Raw genomic sequence first — 24,491 nt, 5'->3', positions numbered from 1 at the left:
AAAATGTTTATTTACATTTTGTTTTAAAATTTTTCTTTGTTTATATTTCCTTCAAGCAAGGTCGCCACTGACTGGCACGGATGGTAGTGTAATGCGACCGGAAGCACACAAATTATCAATACCAACCGTTTTCTTCGTTTGTTTCCGCTGAAAGCAATCAATTATATGCATTTCGATTTTTTAGATCTATTTTGAAAAACAGCGATTTTAGTCTCCCTCAAGAATCTAAAATTTGCAAAATAATTGTTAGTGGTACAAAACAAAATGGAAAAAAAGTCATAAAATACCGTACTTCTTCACTAGCTCCATTTGGCGTTCCATTTATTTTTGTTGAAACTGATTCGGCAGCACTTTATCCACAGACTAATATTAGTCTGTGCTTTATCGTTGGATTATGAAAAACTTTGCCGACCAACTTCTTGAAATATCCGTTCTTGGAACTACAATTTCAAAGAAAAAGTAGGGAAACACAAATCACCAAAAGAAAACCGAAACTTTAGTATGTAAACTAGCTTGATTTCGAACCGTGCGGGTCTTGTTTGAAAATATGCTATGCATCATCTGTTGAAAGCAAATGTTTACATTTTTTTTAATTTATCCTACTTTGAAAGGGTGATAATCCTGAATAAACTTTAAACTGATGTTTCAAATAACATCAAGATAAGCTTTAGCCATGGTACAGTGGTAGCGTGTTCAGTTCTCACTACGAAGGTCCAGGTTCAAATCTTCAAACATACCAATTATTAAGTAAGTATGAAATTCATTTAGAAAATAGGTAACATTAGTCTACAACAGATTTGATAATTGATAGATTTCAAAGTATGTAAAAAAAAGTGAACGGTATGTTTTTTTTTCCTCTTTTCTGTTTATTGAAAGTTTCATGCAAAGGCTGAATAGCATTCTACTCAGCTTTGACTATAGAAATTGAAAGTGTGGATAAGAACTTAAATTTTCAGCTAAGTAGAATGCTATACAGCCTTCGAGAAGGGCTGAGTAAGCTTTTAAGAGACTGTTTTATGGAACTTTTAGTTACTTGGGAACCATCTATATTAATTATACTAGTACGATAAATATTACTAATAGATAAAAACCCAACAATTGTATTGAGTGTTTAACTAATCATTATTCAAAATCAAAACAAATTCTACTTATGAAATTCCTAACTATGTCTATAGCTCACTGAAACTGGCACTACGTTTTGAAAGTTACGTTTTTCCTACAATTGTTTTGAAGGCAACTAATCAAAAGTCATACAAATGTTTTTCTAACTGACCAATTTTGAGTTGAAAAAGTTTCATTAACATCAAGCATTTTGTATTTATGTCAGCCGATTAGCTTCGAAAATTTTAAAGGGTGAATGCTCCTTTTTTTCAATGCGTAATATTCCTTGAATGGTGATTTCGATAGTCTTTCTAGTAAGACTACCGATTTACTAGTTCTGATTCAACAGTAGATAAAATCTTACACGAAGTCTGGCTCATATACTTTCCTTGAGATGGGAAAATAAAAATGCATACAGACAATAAAAATTTTAATAGCATTGTTCCAGTAGACAAACGATTGATGATGCACTATCAAAGTGTAAACTACACCGAGGAGATGTTCGAAATCATTCCATTAGACAATAAATCATACTTTCAATTGCAAGTGAGCTTACTTATGGAGAGACACTCCAGGGAAAGATCGGACACTGCTTGCACTCAAATAGTTAGATCGGATTAATCATAGATTAGCTTTACTGGCACGAGACGCCTCCACGTGCATTTGGAGGATTACACCTTTGGAAACTTTAATCGAAGCCTAGGGTTCCGCGTCATTTTTTTTTTTTATATTCTCGTCAATCAGTTGTAAATTATTTTATTTACCCTAGCTAGAATAAATCCATTTGGGAAATATTATTGCATTTCCAGCTTTGAGGGGTCTCTAGTTAAGTAGCAGTAACACATCCAGTGCCAGTAACCTTCTCATTTCTTGAAAACCTGATTGAGATAAGTAGTTTCTCACTTACGACTTACTTTCCAGTTCACCTCAACCGACAGCGCAAGTTCATCAGTTTCTGACTTCTGGAGGCTAGTTAGCCGATGCTGCTCTCATCAGTTACGCTCGATTCTTAGGGCAGTTGAGACCGTTACGATTCTATTCTAGAGGAAGAGAGACAATTTGTGTAAACAATAGCTGGAAACATGACCGGGTTAAGCGTGGAGAAATGTCCGGACCGGTACGATGAGTACAGTTTTACCCTACCGGATCTATACCAGAAGTTGGCCCGCGAAGATCTCGAAGAGACCGATCAAATTCGGGAGCAAAGTTTGACCCAGTTCCGGGAATGGATCGCCAAAAATCCGTTCATTCGCCGATGTCGAACGGATTCTTTGTTTTTGTTACGCTTTCTGAGGATGAGAAAGTTCTCGCTTCCAAGGGCTCAGGAAACGCTGGAGCGTTACTTGGCCATGAGACAAACTTTCCCGCAGTGGTTCCAGAAGCTCGATCCCCTTGACCCCGTTACGGAGCAAGTGCTCAGTGATCATCAGTTCCAGAACTTAGGTCAAGATTCCCGCGGCCGAACTGTCCTAATGATGAAGCTCAAGACCTTCAATGTGGAGAAATTCAATTCCATCCAGCAGTGTCGTGATTTACAGCTCTGTATCGAAACTCTGGCCGATGAGGAACGTACTCAGATCGGAGGTTACGTTGCGATCCTGGACTATGCGGACGTTACGATGCGGCACATTGCCGCCTGGTCCCTGACGGATGTGAAGAATATCATGAACTGTGTTAACCATTCGTTGCCGGTGCGGATCCGGGAGATTCATGCCGTCGGGCTGCCCAAGATTGCGGTGGCCATCTCGGAGCTGGCCAAGGCTTGCTTGAGTCAGAAGTTGAGAGATCGAATTTATGTAAGTTATAAACTAGATCATCATTACTTTAACTTAAAAAAAAAAGAAATATTTCAAGTTGTGTTAAACATTGATTTGATGTTAATCAACCTGACAAAAACCATGTAAGGATTCTAGAAATCTATGAATTCAGGGATTTTTAAAAAAATTCTGCATTTGTGACACTGATTCTGTGATGAAAATTTTCTCTAAACTTATTGAAACAACAGATTTTTCATAATTTCGGTAACCATGGGCACACGAGAAGGGATCCCCATCTCAAGACAACCAAAAAAATGATTAAAATAACACATATTTTTAAGAAATTACAAACATGATAAAAATAACAGAAATTTAAAAAAAAAATGACAAAAAATTAAACAAATAAAAATGACAAATATGGCCCAGAAAAAAAAAGACAATAATGACAAAAATGACAAAAATGACAAAAATGACCAAAAATGACCAAAAATGACCAAAATGACCAAAAGACCCAAATGACCAAAAAGACCAAAATGACAAAAATGACCAAAATGACCATAATGACCAAAACGACCAAAATGACCAAAATGACCAAAATAACCAAAATGACTAAAATGACTAAAATGACCAAAATGGCCAAAATGATCAAAATGACCAAAATGACCAAAATGACAAGAATGACCAAAATGGAAAAAGGCCAAAATGACTAAAATGATCAAAATGGCCAAAATGACCAAAATGGCCAAAGTGGCCAAAATGACCTGACCCAAATGACCCAAATGACCAAAATGGTCAAATGACCAAAATGATCAAAATGGCCAAAATGACCAAAATGGCCAAAATGATCAAAATGACCCAAATTACCCAAATGACTAAAATGACTAAAATGACCAAAATGGCCAAAATGATCAAAATGACCAAAATGACCAAAATGACAAGAATGACCAAAATGGAAAAAAGGCCAAAATGACTAAAATGACCAAAATGATCAAAATGGCCAAAATGACCAAAATGGCCAAAGTGGCCAAAATGACCCAAATGACCCAAATGACCCAAATGACCAAAATGACCAAAAGACCCAAATGACCAAAAAGACCAAAATGACAAAAATGACCAAAATGACCATAATGACCAAAATGACCAAAATGACCAAAATGACCAAAATAACCAAAATGACTAAAATGACCAAAATGGCCAAAATGATCAAAATGACCAAAATGACCAAAATGACAAGAATGACCAAAATGGAAAAAAGGCCAAAATGACTAAAATGACCAAAATGATCAAAATGGCCAAAATGACCAAAATGGCCAAAGTGGCCAAAATGACCCAAATGACCCAAATGACCCAAATGACCAAAATGGTCAAATGACCAAAATGATCAAAATGGCCAAAATGACCAAAATGGCCAAAATGATCAAAATGACCCAAATTACCCAAATGTATGTATGTATGTATGTATGAAAACCCACCAGTGGCTGTTAGGTCTTTCGACCCGAGTCGGTACGGGAAGTCTCAATCGCACATTCAAATATTGTTCATGCTTAACTCATCAACAATAATTGCAGCGCTACCAAGGGGTCCGTTACCACTGGTTTGGGGCAGGTTTGACTCACCGAACTCACTTCCAACTGTTCGAAACATATAAAGAATCCTGAAAAGGTACCGAAGTATCCTCCTCATGATTCTAAATATGCCGAGATACTCCGGCTGGCTTGAACCCACAATCCATTGTATATCAGCTTTCCGATCGTTTGATGCCCTGCCCAACCCCCCAAAGATTCCCAATAATAGAGTTAAGCTACTTTGAACATTCTATCAATAAATAATTATGCATTTTTATTCATCTTACCTTGAAACCATTTTGAACAAAAAAAATTGAATAAATGTATAAGAATTTGATACTTAGCTGAATTTTCTGGATCTTGATTAAGGCCGCATTTTTTTAAAGTTTTTCCATATAATTTCAATCACAGTAACCATTGTACAACTTCAAGCACCTTTTCACCATGTGGATGTTGAAAATCGCCCAACGAGCAGTACATATACAGTATAGCAATTTTTATAGAATGCTGCTCATCGAGTCGACATTTCTGTTATCAATTCCTAGCCATTACCATGATCTCAAATCCAAAAATCTTACAGGTTTTGATCAACTGGTACAACTTATAAATCTTAAACCTTATCAGACACCCAAATTACCCAAATGACCAAAAAGACCAAAATGACCAAAATGACCAAAATGATCAAAATGACCAAAAAGACCAAAATGACCAAAATGACCATAATGACCAAAGTGATCAAAATGACCAAAATGATCAAAATGACCAAAATGATCAAAATGACCAAAATGGCCAAAACGACCAAAGTTACCAAAATTACCCAAATTACCCAAATTACCCAAATGACCAAAATGACCAAAATGACCAAAACGACAAAAATGACAAAAATGACCAAAAATGACCAAAAATGACCAAAAATGACCAAAAATGACCAAAAATGACCAAAATGACCAAAATGACCAAAAGACCCAAATGACCAAAAAGACCAAAATGACAAAAATGACCATAATGACCATAATGACCAAAATGACCAAAATGACCAAAATGACCAAAATGACCAAAATGACCAAAATGACCAAAATAACCAAAATGACTAAAATGACCAAAATGGCCAAAATGATCAAAATGACCAAAATGACAAGAATGACCAAAATGGAAAAAAGGCCAAAATGACTAAAATGACCAAAATGACCAAAATGATCAAAAAGACCAAAATGACCAAAATGCTCAAAATGGCCAAAACGACAAAAATGACCAAAATGACCAAAATGACAAAAATGATCAAAATGACCAAAATGACAAGAATGACCAAAATGACCAAAGTTGCCAAAGTGACCAAAATGGCCAAAATGATCAAAATGGCAAAAATGGCCAAAATGATCAAAATGACCAAAACGATCAAAATGACTAAAATGACCAAAATGACCAAATTGATCCAAATGACCCAAATGACAAAAATTACAAAAATGTCAAAAATGACAAAAAAGACAAAAATGACAAAAATGACAAAAATGACAAAAATGACAAAAATGACAAAAATGACAAAATGACAAAAATGACAAAAATGACCAAAATGACCAAAATAACAAAAACCACAAAAATGACAAAAATGACAAAAATGACAAAAATGACAAAAATGACAAAAATGACAAAAATGACAAAAATGACAAAAATGACCAAAATGACAAAAATGACAAAAATGACAAAAATGACAAAAATGACAAAAATGACAAAAATGACTGAAATGACAAAAATGACAAAAATGACAAAAATGACAAAAATGACAAAAATGACAAAAATGACAAAAATGACAAAAATGACAAAAATGACAAAAATGACAAAAATGACAAAAATGACAAAAATGACAAAAATGACAAAAATGACAAAAATGACAAAAATGACAAAAATGACAAAAATGACAAAAATGACAAAAATGACAAAAATGACAAAAATGACAAAAATGACAAAAATGACAAAAATGACAAAAATTACAAAAATGACAAAAATGACAAAAATGACAAAAATGACAAAAATGACAAAAATGACAAAAATGTCAAAAATGACAAAAATGACAAAAAAAAACAAAAAAAAATAACAAAAATGACAAAAATGACAAAAATGACAAAAATGACAAAAATGACAAAAATGACAAAAATGACAAAAATGACAAAAATGGCAAGAATGACAAAAATGACAAGAATGACAACAACGACAAAAATGACAAAAATGACAAAAATGACAAAAATGACAAAAATGACAAAAAATTACAAAAATGACAAAAATGACAAAAATGACAAAAATGACAAAAATGACAAAAATGACAAAAATGACAAAAATGACAAAAATGACAAAAATGACAAAAATGACAAAAATGACAAAAATGACAAAAATGACAAAAATGACAAAAATGACAAAAATGACAAAAATGACAAAAATGACAAAAATGACAAAAATGAAAAAAATGACAAAAAAGAAAAAAATGACCAAAATGACCAAATAACCAAAATGACCAAAATGACCAAAAAGACCAAAAAGACCAAAATGACCCAAATGACCCAAATGACCCAAATGACAAAAATGACAAAAATGATAAAAATGACAAAAATGACAAAAATGACAAAAATGACAAAAATGACAAAAATGACAAAAATGACAAAAATGACAAAAATGACAAAAATGACAAAAATGACAACAATGACAAAAATGACAAAAATGACAAAAATGACAAAAATGACAAAAATGACAAAAATGACAAAAATGACAAAAATGACAGAAGAGGCAAAAATGACTAAAAATGACGAGAATGGTAAAAATGACGAGAATGACAAAAATGACAAAAATGACGAAAATGACAAAAATGTCATAAATGATCAAAATGTTAAAAAATGACTAAAATGTCAAAAATGACAAAAATAACAAAAAATAATATTTGCCACATGTAAAAAATCTGTGGTGAAAGGACGAGAAAACCTTGATTTTATCGACAATTTCAAAAAAGCAAAGACCCGTCTTTCTTGAGGGTAGTTAGAAAGGAGAAGTTTGTCAAGCTGAAAAACGAAAATTGCAACAAACAAGTTATTTCTTCGTCTTCCATGTCGTTTTGCAGAAAAACGGCACGGAATATTGCCATAAAAGAGAAGAGGAGCTTGCTTTTGGCTTCTTAGATTTATTTCCGTCGATTGCTGCATTTGTCTTTTTCTGTAGGTGCGTAGGCAGGATTAAGAGTAATCGCCACCTCAACTGACCATTTTTTTTCTTGTGAAATTAGCTAGAAGATGAACATTATTTATTTTTATTTTACTTATGTTTTCATTATTGGAGTAAAGATATTGTTGAAGCTCGATCAATTACAATCAAACTCCTTGTTCCAATAATTGAAAAGAATTTATAATTTTCTATATGACACATATCTGCATAGCATTCTTCCCAAATGACACAGGCAGGACTCTGGCTTGACACATAACACCAATATCAATATGTGGTACTTGTTCTTGGGTCCGGTTTGCGATTCAAAATCCAAGCCAATTGCACACATAGTGGTCTCTAGCTAGAGTATTAAGAGCCTTCGAGCAATTACCGAGTGGATCAGCTAGATTCGCTTACAATTGGGGTAATAAAACTTGCTAAGCTAGACGGATATAAAAAAGATTTTAGGAAGATCGTTAAATCTGGCAACTAAACAACGGGTACAGAGTTAAAGTTTTATTTGTCTTCATATCAGAAGATTTTAATGACCCTTTCAATGTGTCTTCGGGTTCTTCCTATTTGATGAATGGACCTTTATTGTGTTCCATTAAAATTTTTCTAAATTTACCTAGTACAAAGTCGTATACCTAAACAACTATCAGTACATTTACCCTAGTTTGGGTCCATTCGAAGAACGATGAACCAACTAAAGTCACCAAAGCGGCTTTAGTCTCGTTCTGAGCCCAGTTGGTGGTGGATCGTTCTAAAATTTTGTAAACCCTAAAATGAGTGCCCTAAGTGTGGATAAAAATCCGGAAAAGTATGATGAGTACAGTTTTACTCTTCCGGAAATGTACCGGAAGTTGGCTGAGGAAAATTTAGGGGAAACGGATGAAATCCGGGAACACAGTCTGGCCCAACTTCGGGACTGGATAGCCAAACATCCGTTTATCAAACGATGCCGTACTGATGCGCCATTTCTGTTGCGCTTCCTGCGGATGCGCAAGTTTTCGGTCCCACGCGCTCAGGAAACGCTGGAACGCTATCTGGCCATGCGCCAGTCATTTCCGGAGTGGTTCCAAAAGTTGGACCCACAAGATTCGGAAATAAATGAAGTGCTCGATGATTTTCAGTTCCGCTATCTGGGGCAGGATTCGAAGGGTCGTGCCGTAGTTTCTCTTCCAATTAAGGTGTTCAATGTGGATAAGTTTGGTTCGGCCCATCAATCCCGGGATTGCCAATTATTCCTAGAATCCTTGGCAGACAATGAACAAGTTCAAATCGGCGGATATGTTGTGCTGGTAGATTACGCGGACATCACGATGCGCCATATTGCGATCTGGTCGATCGTTGATGTGAAGAATTTTATTAACTGTGTGAACCATTCGTTGCCTCTGCGCCTGAAGGAAATTCATGCCGTGGGTCTGCCAAAATTTGCCATGACTATCGCTGAGTTGGCCGTGTCCTGCATGAGTCAAAAGCTAAAAGATAGGATTCATGTAAGTACTGCAGGGATGGCTTAATACGTGTTCAGCTCATATTCGGGGTTATACATCGAAATGTGAATTTATAAATAATCACAAAAGCAAATTATTGAACATACTCCTCCTTAAAGGATTTTCTACAGTAAATTGAAATAATTTATAAATCTATGATACGTATCGGTCACCATCGTTTGAAATTTTTCAGAGACGGTCACAAACACATCTCTCTTGATTATCATGGAATGCGCTATCGTTTGATCGGAGAGCCAATCATGTCAAATGATATTTCGGATATTTGTAGTGGTTAGTCGTTTGATTATCATTCCATGCGTTGCAAATCAATCATTCCACATTGTTCGACCAACACATCCGAACACGCCCGGCACTGTTCAGCAGCGAATATTTTTTACGCAGGAGAGAGTGAACAGAAAGAATTACCTTCGTTTATTGAGCCTATAGTTTCAGCTGCGTGAAAGGGACAGGCGACTTCATAAACTGTCGGGAATTTTGGTCGTTTGACCATCAAATCATCGTTCTCGTGTACCATGACACGAAATTTCATTCGACAATTACGCATAGGTGAATGCGTGACATTTCGACTGATAGTAGTCGGCTGTTGCGTTAGTATTTGGTCGCATTCGTTTGATGGCGAGAACAGTGAAACTGATGGAAGCAGGCTGTGCGACTGTCAGAGAGAATGTCGATGGTTTACAAGTCTGCTACCAGCGCGAAATAACACTAAGCTCGCTGCCCGTTTTTTGCATTGAGGTTTTTTCTCTTCCTTATCCGTACACACTAGATAGTGTGCGCGGAACATGTCAGAGGGGGTGAATAAGCCGTAGATGCTTAAAATCCAAAAAAAGAAAAAAAAGTAGAAATGTCAAAATTAATTGTTTCCTGGACACCCTTGGTAAGCTACTGGAGAGGATAATATTAAACAGACTTATTATCTACACAGAAGGCGGAAGTGGACTGTCGGACAGACAGTTCGGTTTTCGGAAAGGGAGATCTACGGTGGACGCCATCCGTATGGTGACAGAGTACGCGAAGCGTGCATATAAAAAGAAGCGGACAGGTGTTCGTCTCTGCGCCATTGTGACGATCGACGTTAAGAATGCCTTCAACAATGCCAGCTGGGAAGCGATTGCCAAAGCGCTTCACAGGATGCTTGTTCCCAATACTCTCTGCAGGATAATAGGAAGCTTCTTCGAAAATCGAATCCTGACGTACGAAACCGAAACTGGGTTACGAACTACTGCCCTAACAGGGTTCCATACTCGGACCTGTGCTTTGGAATGCCATGTATAATGAGGTGTTAACGCTGAAACTACCAGCAGGCGTGCAGATAGTCGGATTTGCTGACGATATCGTGCTCATGATTACCGGCGAAACAATCGAGGAGGTAGAAGACCTTGCAACGGTGTCCGTAGAAAGGGTTGGCATCTGGATGGAGGGAGTTAAGCTTCAGATAGCTCACCATAAAACTGAAGTTCTGCTCGTGACCAATAAAAGAGTTGTGCCGCACATGGAGATTACTGTTGGAGGGCACACGACATCTTCGAAACAGCAGCTGAAATACCTTGGAGTAATGGTCGACCATTGCTTAAGTTTTGGTGCGCATGTCAAATACTGTTGTGAAAGTGCATCGGAAGTCATAGATTCATTGGCCTGGATTATGCCGAACTGCCATGGTCCAATGAGTAGCAGGAGACGTCTCCTTGCGAGCGTAGCACTGTCGAAACTACGATACGGAGGAGCGGCCTGGAGCTCCGCGATAGAGGTAGAGCGCAACAGATCCAAATTACGGAGCACACATCGGTTGATAGCCATGCGAGTTTCCTGTGGGTACAGGACCATATCAGCAGATGCAGCTTTTGTCATCGCGGGCATGATTCCTATCGACATAACTCTGGCGGAGGATATGGAATGTTACAAAGCAGGAGCTGTTAGAGGAGTGCGTAAAATTCAACGAGCAGCGTCAATGCTCAAGTGGCAGGAGCAATGGGACACATCGAACAACGCAAGATGGACGCATAGGCTAATCCCGAGACTTTCAGACTGGGTAAATCGGAAGTATGGAGAGGTCAACTTCTACCTGACGCAGTTCCTTTCGGGTCATGGGTACTTATCAGCTCGCCTTATTGCCCGGAATGCGTAGAGACGGAGGAATCGGCAGAACATGCTATCTTTTTTTTTAAAACGAACACACACATATGGGATCTCAGTGAAACTTCATGTTTCTTTGAAGAGATCTGAATTCTACTTAAGACTAAAGCGTACATCTTTCAAGGATATAATGGCTAGCATCTTACTAATGCTAACACCACCAGACCACAGAAAGAGTACTATGTATGCCGTGACCGAGACTCGATCTCAAGACCTCTGGCTTAGAAGACTTAAACGCTATCCTCTAGGCCACGGTCGGCGGCTTTGTCTGCCTCAGGTTCAATTCAAGGCGTCAACAACTTCAAAATTTGAACGCTGAAAACATAGTGAGTGAAATGTGTCGCGACGAACAGTCGTGGCGTGCTATAGTCGACGAAATTTCGCAAATCATGCGCGAACTGATAAGAATCAGGAAAGATGATGAACGAAGAGAGCGAGATAGTCAACCAAATTTGACAAGCTAATGGAAGGTCTTGGGCCTCGTATGACACTTCAATTCAAAAGCAACGCGATCTTATGGCGCGGTATAACAACCCTAATCTGGACTCATACGTGTGGTGGGACTTAAAAGGTCTCACGTACTCAGCTACGATCTTTCCTGCAGCAAAAGGAAGCGGAGATACCATTCGGGGTGGTCGTGTCGGGATTCTAGCTTGGTAGTTTCTCAATCGGCCATGCCTTGATGGCTAGAAATCCTGCGGAAGTGGTTGCTGTGACGGGCGCGAGTTACTTTGAAAGCGTTACCTAACCGGCACACGTTTCGAGGTCCCCGGGGTAGTGGATGCTGTGACGGGCGTGAGCTATTATAAAAGCGTTACCTAACTGGCACACGTTTCGTTGTCTTCCGTACCAGTCTGAAGTTGGCGATAGAGGAAAAGGAGAAGGAGGAAAAAGGAGAAAAAGGATAACGCAGAACGATGATCAAGGAGTAATTGAGAAAGAGGAAAAGGGTGAGATGTATAAGTGCATGAGCACAGCCTACCCCTTGATGTAGTATCATAGGGTGAAACCAAGGGGCACATCTGGCACACGAAGCCCAAGGTGGTTTCAGTGGGACGAACCCACTCACGGCAGCAAACACCCGACTGTTTTGGTTTGAAGTCAAATTTCCATCTTGTAAAAAAAAGAGAAAAAAAGTCCTATTTGCCGTTGATAGTGTTCGTGAAATAACGCTGGGTGTTTCAATGAAACTTTTCAATTCTGGGAATAAAAACCTCAACAACGGCCGTGTTTGTTTTTTTGCACTGAAAGTTTTTGAGGTTATTTACCACTGTCTATCCGTACACGCCCAGCAAGTGTGCGTGAAAACAACTCTTCAGTTCGTAAGGTATCAGAAAACTGTTTTGTAACCACCAGTTATTGGCAATGTTATTTTCGTGATGTACTCGCTGGTGAGTCATAAGTAGCAGGAATACATTTATGATTTTTACACGACACGTGCTATAGTTCATCAGTGCTATAGTTCTATAGGAATAATTCTGGTCTTTGAGTAAAATTATCTCTAATTCGACCATCTTGGTCTGCTTTCTGCCCGTTTCTTGCATCGAATTTTTTGTTATTTTTCCTGTTTTTCTGTGCACACAATCCAGTGACTTGAGAAATGTCAAAAACAACTTAATAGAGTTGTAGAAAAGATATTTGACATGTCGCTAAAAAGTATCAATCCGGTTCTTAGAATAAGTACCACGAAAGATTGTGAACGGCTCATTCGAAAGTGCTTGGGAAACGTAAAGATTCTTTTTTTTTTTTTTATAAAAGACATGCGTTAAATGCGCTTAGAAGTTTCGTTATCGATATTTTTACCCTTCAAAAGGCGCTGAAAATTTCTGATGCAACTTTAACTTAATCCGGGTACTGGAGTGACTAAAATCAGCCAACTTCGGAAAACCATAAGCGCTGTAGGCTATAACTGATCCTAGGCCTAACGCAAGATTCCACGCGAAATTTGAGCCGAATCGGAGCAAAGAAAGGGGTCCCGCAACGAGCCTGAAGTTTGTATGGAATTTTGAGACATTTTAAAAAAATATTAAGGTTCAACATGACTGTCGTGACTGATACATTTAATTTTTTCTTAACTTCACTTTCCTACTTTCAATTCTCACTTTTCTTTCCTAAACTATCAAATTTATTCAGACTGTCAAGATAATTATCGACACTTTTCAACAACACTTTGATGACTGACTCTTTCTCGAAAGATTCCGAGTCATTTGCTCTCAGAAAAACTCTTCAACCCGTATAAACAATCTGTCTTTCGAAGTGTTTTTTGCTTCAGAAAAAGCCTTTTCACTGGTGAAATAAAAATCAGTCAAAATCGGGCTACGTTAAAGTAACGGGAATTTCGCTTAAAGAGATGACCTTTTTTTTTTGTCATTGCTCCACATTTTCACTCTAATATGGGTTGCGAGCCTACTTGGTTGAATAGTTCTACTGAATCAAAGCAATCGATAGATTCCTCTTAATTCCCTTTTTTTTTTTAAAGCCACATTTTCACTTTTTTACTTCAGCAATCTATAGTTTGAATTTTCGAAAACTGTTTTCTACGTTTGAAAGTCTACGAATTGAATATCAGATAGGCAAAATTTGGTTTGTGTTCAAAATTTTTTTGAGGACATTTTCAAAGAGTAAGCCCGTATTGGATAAATGGATAGGAACCTTTCAAATCGTGGGAGGGCTTGGGAGAATGAGTGGAGGTAAAATTTCATTTGTATTTGGAAGCTCAAACTATTTAGCAATTATTATAATTTTTGCCCCTAAATTTAGGCAGCATCATGGTTCTTTTTTCGATTGTAAATATTTTTAAAATTGAACGTTAAAAATCAAGGTTAAATTAATAAACTAGCAATATTATGAAAGTGTTTTGTATCCTTTTGTATGCTCAAGAAAACTCGTTAAAACCGTCAAAATAAAAACTGATCAATGTCATACCGAAGCATCAAACAGAACAGAGACGAAAACGATTTTTAAATCAAATTCAAAGTATTTTAATAAATTTTTGCATCCATGTTTTACGTTCATAGGAGCCCAGCACTGGTTTTAAAAATATAAAACATGCCACATTCCCCATAACAGAAAAAATAATCGAAATATATTGAATAAAGTGATCAATCTTACCCCGGATTACGGTATCAGTGAAAGTTTCTTACTATTCATTTTTCATCACATTCGTAAAAATCAGGCATATTTTAAAAAATCAGGGAGATTCAATGGCTTATCAGTAGAGATGTACCGAATATTCGGTCGGCCGAATATTCGGCGCCGAATACCGCCGAAAAACCGTTAAGCCGAATATTCGGCGCACCGAATAGTTGAGCCAAGTATTCGGCCGAATAGGCCGAATAGGCCGAATATCTACTACAGACTTGTAAATTTTTCAAATAATTTTGGATAACTTGTAAAATAACGAAATATAATGTTGTAAAAGCTACACAATTATTAAAACTTATCGTTTCAGCAAAACATCTAAGGTGTATCCGCGTATATTTCACTGTAGATCGTACATAAGAATGCTAAACGGTATCGCTTTATACTTTGATTATAGTTTATTCCAGATTTTGTGGATTTATTCAGGCTTGCCCATAAATCTATTTAAAAATCCAGATAAGTCAAATCAGGCCGGCATGTCCAGATATTGTTAAAAACTTCCCGATTTTTGCACGGGTTTATTCAGATTATTTGCTAAATCGAACAAGAAACTCAAATTCCTCTTTAAAATTTTTTAGATTTTGTGTTCAATAAAAATTTTTCAAAAATTTCAAAATATTCATATATTTTGCCTTTTTTAATTTTTTTTTCAAAAATCGTTTTGAATGCCTGACCGTGTGGATACGTATGGTTGAAAGTATGGTATGTTTAAGGTTATAGATCATTTATCTTTTCAAAAACTATTTTGAAGATATCTTGCTCAAACTCGACCTTCATCTAATTCAATATCAGAGAAGCAATTTCAAATTGCTTCGCAGGAACGCAATCTTTTTAGTGATAAACGCCCTAGAAGCGACTAGTCATCTGATGCCTTTTCAGTTATTGGTGACATTTTAAAAATCAGATAGATTCCTACTTAAAAAATATCTTGTAATACATCATCCAATAATATCATCTGGTTGGAAATAATCGACTTAAAACATGAGGGGCATTTATGTGGAAGAAATAGAAAGCATTGAAATAATCGCTTAAGCTATTTTTTCACTAAAATTCAATAGAATATTCGACCGAATATTCGGCCGAATATTCGTTTGGCCGAATAGTTGAAAAGGTCAATATTCGGTATTCGGCCGTTCGCCGAATACCACTACTCGGTACATCTCTACTTATCAGATTGTCAGGCTGAGCCTTGAAAAATCAGGCAAATCCTGAAAAATCAGGCACATTGGCATCTCTGCGTGACACTCATTCATCTCTCACGTTTTTATTTCATAGTTGCGAGTTCACTTTCAAAAATATGAATTTAAGTCGTCCACTCAGTTTTACCTTACATAAATTCTGATGTGATTAAAAAAAACGGTAACGACGTTTAAAATCACGTAGATTTAATTGATCTTTTATTTTGCGTGCACAAACGAAGCCCACACACAGGAAAATAAAACCACTTACAGCCTGTTCGTCTTCCTATAGTGGGTGTCGTGTTAAATAAGATATCAGTTTGTTCCCGTTACTTGTGACTCTTTTCTGGTTCCAGGTTTATCTACACTCAAAAAACTTTTCACATGAACGTTACGTGAAAATATATGCAAAGATTTTTGCCACCCTGAAAATCAAATGGTATCTAAGTGAATATCGGATAGCAAACTGAGACCGTGTTGCAAACAGAATTCACGTAATTTTCATATTGTAAGCGAATTCCACTTGGGAATCGAATGTGGAAAGGAATTCGTTTTTATTGCAGATGAACTTATTAGGTTGAATGAATAACATAACACATAAATTACAAATGCACTTTTTACTATCACTTTCAAACTGACTCCAGTACGCTCCAATTTACTTAACCAATTAACCACAAATTCGTCTCAAAAAACGGCATTTGGTTTGTCCAGGCCCAAGAATGCCAGACCGTCTCAGCTGTCTCAATTTTAAATCCTGTTGAAATGACAAAGATATAAATAAACCACACAATTAAATTTTATTACTAAGGAAATGTCAGCTTCACTCAGAATTTTCTATCTTTAAGCTCTAACTGTTGGGTCCACGAAATATTGAGATTTGTATTCCGTCATATAGATTTCCGGGAAAGAGTTAATCAGAGCTATGTGAACATCATATTCAAATGCACCAAATCCCTCTATACTTGGCGGATCCCTGGCGTCCATCTATGCTAATTTCATGTTGGGATAAAGTGATTATTTTTAGCTTCCTAGTGATACAGGTAAATTGAGTAAAAAATCACGTCATGGGTGGTTACGTGGAAATTCAAGTGAATTTAACGTTTCTTTTTTGTCTTAGTGTAAAACTGCGGATTATCCTTTTACACGCGAAGTCAAAAGGCGAAGTCTACAGGTTCTACTTAAAATATCTATCAAGACCTCAAGACTGAAAGAAGGTGGTTAATTCTATATAATGTTAGAAGGAAACGAATATTACGCCATCTGATTGAATTCCATGGAACTTTCTGCTCTCATCATAAAAAGGAAGATGAAGAATGACCTTAATGGGTTAATACTTGATTGAACTAATAAAAAAAATAATAATAATATCGGTGAGAAACAATTTGTATATCATTTCAGTGTAACGAAACGGGACCAAACCGAAAATTGAAGTCAATGTTGAACATTGGTGGACGCTTGTTACATTCAGCCAGAGTAATAAGAGTACGTTTTTTAAAATTTTGGTGATTCTAATAAGAGTACGATAATTTAACTCATTAACAAAAAAACAAGGTTGATATGTCGTTAACCGCATTCTGGCTGCGGTTGATTCGTCGAAAAAAAAAGATGAGAATTTTAATTAAAATTAAAGTTGTGATTTTATCAAAATTTGTTGGGTCTTTTCTCTATTAAGTTTGATTATCTCCTGTTGGTCTTGTTGAAAGCATTATAGTCGATTGTTTTCGTCGATAGCAGTGACCAACAACTTAAATATTTTTCTGTCTGCTGAAAATCAAATAAAAACCAGTGAATCAAATTGTCCCTGATATTATCTCAAAACAAGCGACAAAGTAGACGTGTGGTTTTGTCTTTATTCTCTCTCTGTGCGACAACCTTTTGTCTCTCCCGTATGTGTATCATGACAAAAAGAAATAGGCAATCAAGAATTGTCACTTCGTTGGAAAGATAATGACAAATTCTAATGTGAAATTGTCCTGAAATTTACAACTTGGGACAATCCGCTTCGCTTATGTGGGTAATCTATCTGTTTTCGTAATAATGAAAAATTATGTGACCAGATCATAAGATATCTGAGAAGAGCTGTTAGCCTAACTTTAAGGGAAACCATCCTAGAAGTAGTACAGGGACACTAGGTCGAGGCCGTGGCCAATCTGGCCGGTTCCGGAACGAAATATATCAAAGTTATCGGACTGAGACTTGCGACATATTGATAAAAAGATCTTGGCCTCTTCATGAAAGGAATCGATACGAGAAGTAATTCGGGGACACTGGTGTAGGATACAGATGAGAGATGGAAAAGAAGGAAAACCAAAAGTTCATGATATCTCAAATATGCATTACTTACTGACGGACAAAGAATATGAGATGATTGAAAAAAAAAACGGACTACTTTGATTGTAGGCGGAGCGCGTGGACATATTGCCTATAAAAAGAACAGCTCTCGTGCTTTATGGTCATTCTAAATTCGGATTTTGTAGTGAGAAGATCACGGAGCGGAGAAGAGGCAGCAATTTGAAGACGGCAAGGAAACGAGGACCAGCCCTAAGTTTACGACAATGGCGCAGTTGGTAGCAGTTTCGGATCTACCAGATGGAATTCAAATCCATAAAATAAAAAGAGTTGAATCTTTTCTGAATATTGAGTTTTGATTTGAACTTTTCAGTTTGAACACATCAATTCAATGAGGGTGTGGAAACGATTGAATTTCGATGGGAAAGGCGAAATTCTTTACAGATAATGAAAACAGTGATGTTTCCATTAAAAAAAAAAAAAACTTCGGCAGGAAAGACGAAGTTTGGAGTTCTGATTGAAAAGGCAGCAACTCTTTAAAAAAATAAAATAAAAACTTCGGTAGGAAAGACGAAGTTCAGAGTTCTGATAGAAAAGGCAGAAACTCTAGAAAAAAAAAATCGAATGTAGAGTTCTGATGGAAAAGGCAGAAACTCTAGGAAGTAAGTTTCTCAAGTGAGAATGATGAAAAGCAAAATGTTTTGTTAAGTCTCCGATGGGAAGGCGGACGACAGTGGAAGAGCTCTGAAGAAAAAATGAATATTTTGGCATTCTAAAAGTAAGAGCAGAATTAAGGTGAGCGTTTTAAGGTTTCTAAAAAAACGGATGACTTGAAGTGTAGTTTGAAAGTAGGAGATAGTATGAGCAATCATTGTTTGTTGATGGAAGGGTGAACGACTCAATGTATTAAAAAATGGAATAGTATTTCTCCGGTTTATTTTTTCTACGATGAAGTAGAAGCAGCAGAATAATTACGGCGTGTTCGTAAATTGATTTTTTCTATCGAAGTGATTTTTTTATCGATGCTGGCGTTCGTAAATTCCAAACAAACGTATGCAAAAGCACATGGAAAGTGATTTGACATCTACCAAACAAATCAATCGACTGATGCATCACCCAAAAAAAATCAATTTACGAACGCGCCGTTAGGGAAGACTGAAGAAAGCTAAAAGGTAAACACAAATTAGGAGAGGAGGAAGAGAAATTTATTAGGATTTCGATGAGAACGTGGACGATTTTTTTTTGGAGAAAATGATGAAAGGGAATCGAGTTTGAAGTTTTAACAACACAATGAATAGCGAGATATTTAAATAAATTAAAGGACGTTGTGTTTGAAACTTCGAGAGTAGAAAAAAAAATGGAAAAGGTAAGTTTCAGTAAATAATACTGAACTAATTTTTAAGAATTGAAGACATGATATTTGGGAGAGTACAGAAGGGAAGTATTGTAGGATACAGATGAGAGATGGAAAAGAAGGAAAACCAAAAGTTCATGATATCTCAAATATGCATTACTTACTGACGGACAAAGAATATGAGATGATTGAAAAAAAAAACGGACTACTTTGATTGTAGGCGGAGCGCGTGGACATATTGCCTATAAAAAGAACAGCTCTCGTGCTTTATGGTCATTCTAAATTCGGATTTTGTAGTGAGAAGATCACGGAGCGGAGAAGAGGCAGCAATTTGAAGACGGCAAGGAAACGAGGACCAGCCCTAAGTTTACGACAACTGGGTCGTGGCCATGGCCAATCTGACCGGTTCCGGAACGAAATATGTCAAAGTTATCGGATCCAGACTTGCGACATATTGATAGAAAGCTTTTGGCCTTTATATGAAGGGAATCGATAGGAAAAGCGATTTGGGGACACCGGGTCGGGACCATGACCGATTCTCCTATCGATTTCGTTCATGAAGAGGCCAAGAGTTTTCCATCAATATGTTGCAAGTTTCAATCCGATAACTTTGCCACGACCAAGTGTCCCCGAATCGCTTCTCCTATCGATTCATTTCATGAAGAGGCCAAGAGCTTTTCATTAATATGTCGCAAGCTTCAATCCGATAACTTTGACATATTTCGTTCTGAAACCGGCCAGATTGGCCATGGCCACGACCCAGTGTCCCCGAATCGATTCTCCTATCGATTTCCTTAATGAAGAGGCCAAGAGCTTTCTTCCAATATCCCTCAAGCTATGATCCGATGCGTTTAAGTTGCTTTTTTCGGAACCGCTTATCCTTATATTTTTCAACAGCAACAAACGAATGTTCTGAAAAAATATTATCGGAATCAATCAGCAAAGACATTTGTCTTTATCGTTCCGAGGGTACGACAACGACAAAGATTTTATTTTTTTTTTTTGTCATGAAAAGTTCAAGTTGGGACAATGTCTTTATCTTTCGATAGTAGGCGATTTTTGATTCACTGATAAAAACTATTCTTTTTCTCGAAGAATTCCAAATGAAAAATGACTCTTCATTTAGAATCTAAATGTGGATCTGGGTCCCGAATTCCAAATTTGGGATTTGTGTCTTCAGAATTAAAACTATGAGTTCGTAATTTTCCATCGAGATTCTTATCGTCATCTAATTCAATTAAATCATACATTTCCTCGCACTACGTCATAAATTTTTGTGTTCTCAGCATGATTAAAGTTTGTTCGCGTTTAAGTTTCATTTGTTTTGCTGCCAGACGTGCTGAGAACAGTAGCGTCCATTACCAGGAGGCTCAAATGAGTTTTTTGGTGTGGGGGAGTGTGGTGGGCCGCTATAAGAAAAAAAAAAAGAAATTTGAAAACTGCTTTGTTACTTTTTTTGACGGCTTTATACAAGCTCATGTAAATCTTAATTGCCCATTTGAAGGGTTAATTTTATACCTTTTCTAGTCGTTGAAGTCGTTAAGTTTATACGTTAAATGTTTATAAGTACACCAGACGAATTCATACCAGAAACAAATCTACATACATGCAACAGAAGTTGGTAACGTACCTTATACAAATTTAGGAAATGCTCACGCTTTTACAGACCAACCGAAAGGCACGTCCCAACAACTTCTATGTTTTTGTTTTACTTTTTTGGTGGTCATCTCATTCAGTTGCTGACCGGTTTGCTTTTTTTGCCCTTTCTCCCAGAAGATGGTCAGTAGGTTTTTCGGCGCTTCCAAAAGTAGTTGATGGTGTGAAATTTTTAAGGATTCGAAGTGGTTTTTAGATTTTTTAAATGACTTCAGCACGTGTCGTTAAGAACCCGAATCAATATGAGGACTATCGGTTCGAGTTACCGGAATTGTACCGCAGGAAAGCCCTGGAAGAACTAGGCGAAACGGACGACATCCGAGAGCAAAGTTTGGCTCAACTGCGCGACTGGATAGTTAAGAATCCATGCATAAAGAGCTGTCGCACGGATGCGTTGTTCCTGTTGAGATTTCTTCGAATGCGGAAATTTTCCGTTGTTCGGGCCCAGGAAACGCTGGAGCGTTATCTGGCCATGAGACAGAGGCTTCCGGAGTGGTTCCAAAAGCTCGATCCTCTGGAACCAGTAATGGCTGAGGTTCTAGAAGATTTCACCTGTCAGCGACTTGGACAGGACGTCAAGGGACGAACCGTTGTGTTGATTCAGTGGAAGAATTTCAATGTTGAGAAGTTCAGCTCGATTCATCAATGCCGGGACATCCAGACATTCATAGAAATGCAGGCCGACACCGAGGAAACCCAAATCGGGGGCTACGTGGCGGTTCTGGATTATCGAGCCATCACGATGCGGCTGGTAGCGGCCTGGTCCCTAACTCAAGTGATGAATCTAATGCAATGCGTCAGCCATTCGCTACCGATGCGAATATGCGAAATCCACTCAATTGGACTACCAAAATTCGCCGTGGCCATCGCTGAATTGGCCGTTGCAGCCCTTAGTGAGAAGCTCCAGGGCAGAGTTTTTGTGAGTCTCAATAAAAGTGCTTCGGGAAGCGGTTTTTTTAAATTTTGTTTGTCATTAAGTTTAAACTTGAAACACGTTGCTCTTGCTTGCGTGCAAGTTTTGGAATAAGTTATATGAAACATATTTTATAGCCTACTCAAAGGCGCTTTTTTTTTCTCAGGTATTCGAACCGGTTTAAAACGTGTCGGTGTTTGACTTCACCCTTCACAATCTAGAATGGAATCTAACTTCTATGATTTGAAACGACGAACCTCTTATTTTCATTCTTCCAACCTAACCTACTATTTTCCCTTCTCTTCCAGTGCCACAAATCGATGGAGGACGCCAAAAAGCACCTGGAGGTTAAGATGTTGACGACCGATTACGAGGGTGGGACCCAAGACCCGAAGGAGCTCAAGCGGGCCTACCTGGAGCAGGTGCGAGCCAAACGAGAAGAATTGTTGCTGCTGGATCAGATGGAGATCGACGCGGAACGGTACAAATCCCTGTGGCATCTGACGACGGACGATAGCATCGAGTCGGGTGTGGCCGGCAGCTTCCGGAAGTTGAATGTCGATTAGCCCAAGCACCTGGGGTTTTTGGATTTTTTGGTTTTATTGTGTTGAATTTACTCGTGATTAAGTATTTGAAAGATACATCTCTTCTCTGTTTAGTGTGGGTATCGTATCGTTAGAGGTTTAATTGCTAGGCTTAGGTAATTTTAAGGCAAAAGTTTTACATTCCGATAAAAATCTGTGTCGCTCGTATTATTTGTTTGTCAATAAAGTTAAAGTGTATTTTAATTTAATTTTTCCGTCTGTTGTTTTTGTTAAAACTTGTTTAAAGGTGTTAGATAATTGATATATTAATTGAAAAACATTCATTAATAAATCAGGAGTATTTCGTTTGTAATACCCTGATAACATCATTGATGAGTCCTCATAACATAATTGAGAAAAAATAGTTTTATTACGCCTTTTGTAAAGTAAAATAGTGTTAGATCAAAGTGAGAGCTGATAAAAATTCTAAACATAAATAAAAAATTAGCACTTCCTAGACCTTTGCCTTTGGGCCAGTAAGTCATACAATGTCTACATGCGTGTCTGGAAATTAAGGCCAGCTCTTGAATATAAATCAAGCAAGGCTGTCGAAATGTCGTTTAACGGTTTTGCTGTTCATTGCTGCCACTTCAGCCCTCCGGTGAGAGATCGTAAAAGTTTCTAGGGAATTAGAGGTCTACATTGTGTTTGATTAGATTTATTTTGGGTGTCGTTTCATTTATTTTGACTTTATGAGTTTTGCAGCGAATGTTGCTTCTAATTAGATCAGTATTTGATATTATTAGATAACTGGAGGCTGATTGAGATACAATTGGCATTCGGCTTTCTCAATATGTAGGAAAAGAATAAATGATTCAAAATCAAACCTTAAAAAAAACTCTGATTTGAATAGAAAAATCGCAATCTGAGAAGTTTTCTAACAGTCCATATTTTGAAAGATGATCTTTAAAAATTAACTTACTTTAAACTTTCAGATTCGGAATTTTGTTTCAAAATAAATGAATATCGTGTCATCCACAAACAAGATGAAAATGCCGAAGTGAAATTTATAAATCAGACTCTAACTTGAGACTAGTGATAATAATATTGAAATTTAATACCGAATTCTGTTTTTGATACTTCGATTCATAGAATCAGGATTTGGAATTATATACAGTACAGTACAACTTGAAAAAAGAAATTAAGAATTCAAATTTGAATGGCCGATGAAATCAATATAAATAAAGAATGAAGGAACACTACAAGCTATCAAAATCAAGGAATTTAGGATATAGAACGAAAAGCCATATTCAAATGAAATTTATGACAAAGTGATGATGATAACAGAAGTTTTAAATTCGATTATAAAGTGCATAAAGGTCTGTTGCGAGAAAAAATGCTTGATGTTGTTGTGTTTCGACATTTTCCATACATGTATTTTTAACATTCAAACGTAAATTTATATGTAAATAAAATTCTAAAAATATCACCAAATATGGTTTGAAACATGAGAAATCTTTTGGCATTACCGTCAACTCGGGTATTATGCAACACTTTTCAATTTCAATGGTTTCCGAAAAAAAAAATCATGTCTAACAAAAATTAAACGGCTTGTGCGTTGAAAGTTTTAGGGTTAATGGTACATCACATTGACGTAGTAAAAAAAAAACAGTTTCTTCAGTAATTTTTAGCTACTCAAAAACATGCGCGTTTTACCATTTTTAGAAAAAGGAGTAACCTTTAATAAGAAAGTCGGTAACCCGATATAAGAAAAGTCGTTAATTTGCTGCTCACATTTAGGAATAAACATAGTTACAAATATGTAGTTTAACTTACTTATGTACATACGTACTTGAAATCTTAAACACGAAAAATGTTGTCAGATGAAATTTACAAAAATCAAGAAGCAAAACACTCGGGAAATTATTTTTTCATCGAAACACATCAGCAGAGTTAAAATCGTGTTTGTGGCTTCTATTTCCATAAAATCTTTTTGATTATTTCGATAAAATTTTCCCAAAAAATTTCGATTTCGACAGCAAAGAAAATCAAATTTTTTAATCAATGAATTAAACTTAAATTTTGGCTTTTTACAACCTTTTTTTGTGGTAGAAAAATTCGACTGGAAATATGTTTTTTTCGGGAAGGTTTTGCGGCTCGCAGTCTTGTTTTTAGCCAAA

General features: G+C 36.8%; 1 protein-coding gene across 2 annotated transcripts; it reads left to right on the top strand.

The window, feature by feature from the left end:
* Window positions 1-1,973: 1,973 nt before the first annotated feature.
* Window positions 1,974-22,580, top strand: LOC129755084 (retinaldehyde-binding protein 1-like). 2 transcript variants are annotated; one of them, XM_055751419.1, is made up of 2 exons: window positions 1,974-2,897; window positions 22,096-22,580. In XM_055751419.1, the coding sequence occupies exons 1-2, from the start codon at window positions 2,184-2,186 to the stop codon at window positions 22,351-22,353; spliced, it is 972 nt and encodes a 323-aa protein (XP_055607394.1). In that variant the 5' UTR covers window positions 1,974-2,183; the 3' UTR covers window positions 22,354-22,580. The 2 variants fall into 2 exon arrangements, with proteins under 2 accessions (XP_055607394.1, XP_055607395.1); XM_055751420.1 differs by lacking the exon at window positions 1,974-2,897 and adding an exon at window positions 8,327-9,105.
* Window positions 22,581-24,491: the final 1,911 nt, after the last annotated feature.

This window comes from Uranotaenia lowii, chromosome 3 (assembly GCF_029784155.1).
Source record: "Uranotaenia lowii strain MFRU-FL chromosome 3, ASM2978415v1, whole genome shotgun sequence".
In the NCBI taxonomy this organism is placed as follows: Eukaryota; Metazoa; Arthropoda; class Insecta; order Diptera; family Culicidae; genus Uranotaenia; species Uranotaenia lowii.
Note: the sequence above shows the minus strand (reverse complement) of the source record. Positions and strands in the feature narration are given on the sequence as shown.

Excerpts from the sequence above, each read along its gene's own strand:
- LOC129755084 (XM_055751419.1), top strand. The coding sequence starts at position 2,184 with ATGACCGGGTTAAGCGTGGAGAAATGTCCGGACCGGTACGATGAGTAC. Across the intron at positions 2,898-22,095 it reads AGTTGAGAGATCGAATTTAT|TGCCACAAATCGATGGAGGA; the intron begins GTAAGTTATAAA and ends CTTCTCTTCCAG.